The sequence below is a fragment of the Colletotrichum jinshuiense genome, chromosome 7 (genome assembly GCF_051148585.1).
Source record: "Colletotrichum jinshuiense chromosome 7, complete sequence".
In the NCBI taxonomy this organism is placed as follows: domain Eukaryota; kingdom Fungi; phylum Ascomycota; class Sordariomycetes; order Glomerellales; family Glomerellaceae; genus Colletotrichum; species Colletotrichum jinshuiense.
In genome coordinates, this window is record NC_139314.1 from 690,541 (window position 1) to 697,566 (window position 7,026).

General features: G+C 47.0%; 1 protein-coding gene across 1 annotated transcript; it reads right to left on the reverse strand.

Moving 5' to 3' along the window:
- Nucleotides 1-5,686: 5,686 nt before the first annotated feature.
- Nucleotides 5,687-6,644, reverse strand: EsH8_VII_000171 (uncharacterized protein; the record flags this gene model as incomplete). Its single annotated transcript, XM_083270304.1, has 2 exons — nucleotides 5,687-6,354; nucleotides 6,503-6,644. The coding sequence occupies 2 exons, from the start codon at nucleotides 6,642-6,644 to the stop codon at nucleotides 5,687-5,689; spliced, it is 810 nt and encodes a 269-aa protein (XP_083127861.1).
- Between the last annotated feature and the right edge of the window lie 382 nt (nucleotides 6,645-7,026).

The following is a 7,026-nucleotide window of genomic DNA, read 5'->3' on the forward strand; positions in this document are numbered from 1 at the left end:
AAATCCCCCCGAGAGGCTGTGGTGTGTTCCTATGGTCGAAGCATGATTTGGTCCCAGCACCTTCTCGCTTAGTTCCAGTGTCCGTCAGCTCTTCACACTTCACTTGATATTGAAGCACTTCTGCCAGCCTGTTTATACTGTTAAGTGCGGAGTGAGTGTCTAGCCCGTAGCAACTTCTCTTCTTCCCAAGTTTCCACGTTTATATCAATGCTATATGGTCATTTTCGTCTCGCTCATAACATATAAACACCATGTTGCAAACCAACCTGATCGCCAGTGTGAACAAATATTGTATCGCGTAAATCTTTCTTGTAAGCGTCAATTACTTTTACGTATAAGCCTCTGCTGTTTACATATTCGATGGTTCGTCGTGCGCAGCCGCCTCGGACCTGAGACTTTCCATCTCAACCTTTTTGGGGATTTAGGCCTCAACTTCTGTCTTGGTTGTTTCTTGTTAGGTATCATACCCTAACAGCTCTTATTCTTTTTGAATTTTCACTGCGGCTTCTGCCTCCCTATTCTGGATCTAAGCCTTGAATTTTGCGTTCAAGTCCTTTTTGCCCTCGCTGCAGCAGTAGAGACTCTACTGCTTTCTTCTCGGCTGCAAGCTTTGCCCGAGCCGCAGCTTCTGCCCTTGCCCTCATCTCTTCATTATGCCTAAACTTTGCATCTGCCACTTCTGATTCTACTTTGGCGACCTTCACTTTAGCCTCCGCGATAGCTTGACTTAATCTGAGTTCTTCTATACGTCTCTCAATAGCTTCTTTTGCATTCTTCCGGATTTGACTCTCCAATTCTTTTTGTTTTTCCAACTCGTCTTGCTCTGCCTTCAAAAACTCTATTTGCTTCTGCAACTTGATCTTCTCTTGAGCTGCCTCGGGGAGTGAATACAAATTATTATCCGTCTCTAAACTCTCTTGGTGAGATTCCTCGGCGTCCACTTTTAGAAGGGGCGGCGTTGAACTAATGGCATTCTCTTCCACTTGATAGAATACCATGTTAGTTGGAGAATTGGAAGGCACTTCGCTGTTTGTTGATTGGTTCGGTTCCCCGTGAATAGCCTCTGCCTCGTAGGTCGTATCTGATCTCGGCTTTATGAGTACGGAGTCATCGGAAGACGACCCCTTTCCTTGTGAATGATGACCAGGTTCTTCTTCAGAACCTTCGACGTCTTCATATTCAGGAACGCTCGGGAGGGCAAAGAGGAACGTGTCTTCTAAGTGCCTCCCAACATGCCGCTGGTATTCCTTGATTGAACACAGTTGGCCTTTGCACAAAGGGCATGCAATCTCCAAACCTAGAGACCGGGGTCTTTCGCATAACAGAAGTGTAGTTTCGATGTTTTCGGGAGAAGAAGCGCCTGGATGTTGCGATTTGAAATGTGCCTTTATATCTTTGGCAGAGTCAAAATCCTGGACGCATCCGAAAGCACAGGTCCATACCCTCCAGTGGTCCTGCAGAACATGTTCGATCCAATGATGTCGTCTTTGGTATTCTTTATGTGCATTGTCGCAATGTTCCCAGAGACAAGCATAGGGCCGAAGATCGCCATAGACGTGTTTCCTGTGCACGTTCTGAGTCAATCCTGCATTTGAACAAAACAAACGGAACACTCACTTCCATGACCTGCGGCTTCCGATAGATATCACCATGTGACAAAATTTGCATGGAAAGGGACCTTCACAGGCTTCTTTTGGCAAGTCGGGGACCCTTTTCCTGTCCGAGGTTGCAGCAGAGGTAGCGAACGAAGTTTGTGAAAACCCAGAAACTGACTCGCGATCTTCATCCAAAATTTGAGCTGCTTCTGTTACTGAAGATTTCAGATGCTGGGGTAGAGATGAAGCCACAGTACTCTTTCCATCAGCTTCATCGTCATCAAGACCCCAAGAAAGCTTCTGGTGATGACTCTCTCGATATTTAAAGTATTGGCGACGCTGTGAGAGTGCTTTACCTAACCGCTCAGTGATCTCGTTACTAGCTAGCGGAAATTTCATCCGCACGTGCTGAATATCAAATGGCTCGTAGTGAGAACTATCCGTTGAATGGGACTTCGTGAACCTATCATGGGATGATGGGTTCTTTATTGTAATCGAAAGCCGGAGCAAACAATTGACTATTTCAGCGACATCGGCGAGGACCTGGGATAACTCGGAATCGAATGGGTAGCCTGTATGAGAAACAGGATCTGCTTCGTCGTCTTCACTGCTCTCGGAATCGGAGTTCTCAAGGTCTTGGTGCATCCAGGGCGTTGTGCCACCCTGAACAATGGATTTGGCTATTCCGGTCGCATCTGTGTCAGCGTATGCAAACGACTGTTGAAATGTTTTGTCCTTGAACCTACCATCTTGCAATGATCTAATGAGATCTTCGAGCAACCCTACGACATGTCTACGAAGATTGGAGGCATCTCTGAGACGATACTCAAGCGAGCTTCTCCCGGATCGGTGGGCTCCTATGTTTCCAGACCACACTTTGAATCGAGACTGTGCGTTTTTTATCCTCCCTATGCAGTCCTCTTTTGGCCACGGATTGCTTTCTGTCGCGTGGTCAAGGCCTTCTTGGCTGAAAGCTTCAGTCAAGCTCTGAAAGGCATTCAAGGAGCCGAAAACACAATCTTTGATGGTAGTCATAGTGCTACAAGATAGAAACCCAAAGGTGATGATGATTTTTGTCGTGGTGCTGTCAATGTATTCAATGTAATGAGGAAAATGAGGCGGGGTTTGGCAAGGCTCTGACTGGCATCAACTTCGACCGGGGTTGCATATGCAAGTTGCTAGGCATGCACAGTACTTTCCCGAATGGTGCCTAAGGCTTCTTTGCATAATGATCATAAATCCCTCATGAGACTACATTTCAATCCGCTATCATTGATGGAAAGCGGCTGTCAGTTGTCACCAACGCCCACTGTAGTCCTTGCTATGCTAAGCCCCAAGACTCGAGAACGGATCTCTGCAGATTTATTATTTCATCTTCTTCTGGAGGAATTTTCTCTGTGAGATGCGTCAGGACCCCGTTCTCAGACACGTTTCAATAATCTGCACAAAAGCTATGCTCCTGTCATGAGCCCGGAGCCTGATATTTGAGCTAACCCGACCCCTCATATTCTTACAATCACGCCTCATCCGCGACACGATGTCTGGATTTGAGATCGCAGGCTTAGTTCTCGGCTCAATTCCAGTCGTGGTCTCAGCACTTAAGGCTTACTCTGATGGAATCAGCAATATGAAGAAATGGCGCTCTTACGAAAGGGAGTTAGGTAGCCTTGTCAGGAAGCTTAATACGGAATACGTGAAGCTACAAAACGTGCTCGAAGAGCTTCTCGTCGGCACGATACATCAGACACAAGTCGACGAGATGATCCAGAACCCATTTGGTCCACTGTGGGGAGATGAAAAGATCCAGAAGAAACTGCGTGTTCGATTGTGGCGATCACCACAGACCTTCCAAGATACCATCGCTGAGATCCAAGTTGCAATGGATGAGATTAAAACCAGGCTTATGCTCGATCCTGAGGGAAAGGCAAGTTGCCTATTGTTTCTGCTATCTAGCTCATCAGTGTCCTGTGGCACCAATAAATCTGACTCGCTTCTAGGTACGATGGTCCGAGGAGGCAACCCTGAAAAGAATTCTCAAGCAGGAAAAGAAAAAAGCATCGTTCTTCTTACAGAGAACTACGTATGACGATCTCCTCACGCAGATCCAAGACGGTGTAACGAGCTTAGAGACGTTGGTCTCTGGGAATGTCAAACTAGAGCCTGAGAGACGACGCCGTTCCCAAGGAAGGCTGTACAAATTGATCCGCGATTTGTCTAAGAGCACACACGAAGCTTTGAGATGTGCTTTCAGATGTGAAGGATTGCATAGCGTGAGCTTGCGGTTGGCACCACTATCCGCCGAAGTCATTCCCCAGGACACCGACGACGACATATATTCAAGCTTATCACTTCAACTCATAATTTCTTCCCACTCATACCAGGATCAAAAGGCAGAGTATTGGGAAGAAATAGTTCTTCGGCCAGCCATCGAACAGAAGATGGTGTCACCGACACCCCTGGCCACATATCCTAAGAAAGGCGTCAGATTCCTCGGAACCACCACTGCCATCTGTCAGCCAGGTAGCCCAACTAAGCTTCTTAAGACCAATGTTGCCAGCTTTCCCATTGAGGGTCATTTTCTGGGTGATCTGACTCGCGATATTGATGACCTGTGCCAAATCATCCACAAGTCCGCCAAGCGGAAAATCGAGGCCTGTTATGGACGCATCACGGATTCGATCTCACTCAAGAAATACGGCCTTTATTCGGTATATGGCGCACAATACTTTGCCGAACACGATTGGAAGATGGTTCCTCTCACTGATATTATCAAGAATTCGGAAGGAAAATTTCCACCTCTTATGTACGCCGATAAATTGCGTTTGGCTTGGATCATAGCATCGAGCGTCGTCCAACTACACAATACTCCATGGGTACCGAACACACTGAGGCATAGCGATGTGTTTTTTATTCAGCGCCCGAACAAGCCCCTGCTACAGGACGTCTTTGTGCTGAAGGAATTTCCCAACAAGATATCTCCGGATATGGCAGATTTCCATGCCGTTGCGGCCGTTCAGAACAAGACATTAATTGCACTGGGAATATTGCTCGTCGAGCTCATTCTTGGCCAGACAATGGATGTTATTCGAGGGCATGATGACTCATTTAACCCACTTGCAGACTACGAACAGGCGATGAAGCTTCTGAGCAAAGTTTGGTTGGAGGGCAGCCCCAACTACGAGAGCGCAGTTCGAAGGTGCCTCAGATGCGAGTCTCATCGTCAAAGTAGAAGTCTAGACGATGAGGGTTTCAGACAGGATGTGTTTGGGGGCATCGTGGCCCTTCTTGAAGAGGACATGAACATGTCAGTTTGATATTTTGTGTGATCAGTGGTGGCTTAAGATGATGTTCAGAAACTTCAGAAGACAAACTGAGAAGGGCGACAAACAATTAGGAACTAGGCAGCCGAATAACGCACGGATTTTAAAAAGGACGGCTTTGATGTAGAAGGGTTTATGCTACCAACTAGCACCTACTTACTTCCAAATAGTGACTGCTAGAAGAGGTGATATATCTGGCATTTACTCATTCCTTCTACTCACCGCTGCCATACATTAACAACGCTCAAATAAATACACCCAATCTAATACCTCTTCCTCTCACTGCTCACAACAGAAGCCATCATTGGTCAGGGGGTGGACCTCAGCTCCTATCCACGTCCAAGACCCCATCGTCCCGATCAAAAGTTATCTGCCCGCCCTATTCGCCGACTAAAGATCGGCTGCACCCTCATATTTGGTCATCAGAAAACGCTCAGAATGGTCGCCGACCCCAATCCCCAGTGCCTTGCGGGAACAATCTCCCTCGATTATCAGGCATAGACATGAAGGGCGATTGAATATGTCCTGAAATCTACACCAGGTTCTCCTGATGTCCTTGCCTTCTATCAGTTACCACTGAACCAGTCGCTACTAGTGCGGACCTTAGTCGGCGTTCCATTATACCAGCGTAAGTTAGCTTAGCAGGACTCTGCGTTGAATATCAGAAAAGCCTATCATACATTCATTCAATGAAGCTTGTGAATTCGCGCCATATTATGTAGGGCAGTTGAAAGGATTTTGATTCATTCTATAGTATGTGGTATGAACTACCTACTTCTTGTTGGCTGCCGTGGATCGCTTGACATATGCTGCCCAACCCTCCTTCCGGTATCTCTCAGCCGCCCCTACAGGATCGTCTGATCCGTAAATGCCCCTGCCAACTATAATGAAATCAGTGCCCCTGGAGATTGCGCGAGCAGGCGATTGATACTGCTGTCCCAGTTGGTCCCTAGACTCTGAAATATGGATGCCAGTCGTAAACACGAGAAAGTCATCAGCGCCGGTTGCAGGGGCTGTGAGCGATCGAGTTGCAACAAAACCGATCACGGACCCGGGATACTTTGACACCAGCGAAGCACACCTATCAGTATACTTGTCTGTGGCTAAGCTCCCTTCGGATGTCATCTCCGCAAGTAGTAGCAAGGCACGCTGTCCTTGATATGGAAAACCTGGATTTGTGATGGTTTGGTCCAATGCCTCAATGATGCCGTCACCGCCGAGAATGCTTAGATTCACAATATCAGCCCATTCCGAAAGGCGAAGGGCTCCCTCATGGTACTGCTTTTTGACCGTGTTTCCAATGTCGACAAGTTTGCGGTCTTCAAAGATGAGAAAGTTGTGTTTCTGTGCCAAAGACTTCAGGCCTTGTACGGTCTTGTCTGAAAAGTCGGCAACAATGTCAATGTGAGTCTTGAATACAACAATGTAGGGACCGAGATCTATTGAAAAAAAAACGGTTAGAATTCTATTGTTCGGTATTTTTATCTTGTTGCCTTGACGGGATGAGTGTCCTGTACAAGACAAACGATGCCTGTTCAAGGCAAGTGTTTGGGCTCGAAAACGAAACGGTACAGTCAAAACACTTACTGTCTGCGCATTGCAAGAGGCTCTGTGTTGTTGTAAGATCAGCAGAGATGATCAGATTGGACTGTTTGCTTTCCGCAATATCGAAGAGTCTCTTTGCGACCGGGTGAGGGTGGTGGAGTGCTCGTTGAGCATATGAAGCCATTTACAAACTTGAGCGGCAGAATAACTCTTTGCCTTACTTCTATACTTGGGTGAGGTAATCAAGTGACTTGCAAAGGAGACTGAGGGAAATCGGTGTTTATAACCCCAGAAGGAGTCTTTCGGTATTTTGAGTAAGGTAGCTAAACAAGCTGGCTTGGTTTTGTAATCTGAGGTAACTTTGAACCTTAAACGCCCGAATCCTTGGCACTAACATTTCGCGGCAAGTGAGAGATACAGCCAGGAAATATGGCCGCGGCCATTCGGGTTGGAGGGAATTCCTTCACCATCATCCGGGATCAGGGACTTCAAGCTGCATCGGCCATGGCGTAGAAATCAATTTTCTGTAGTACGAACCTAATACATTTCTTAAAGGTGCCCTGCTG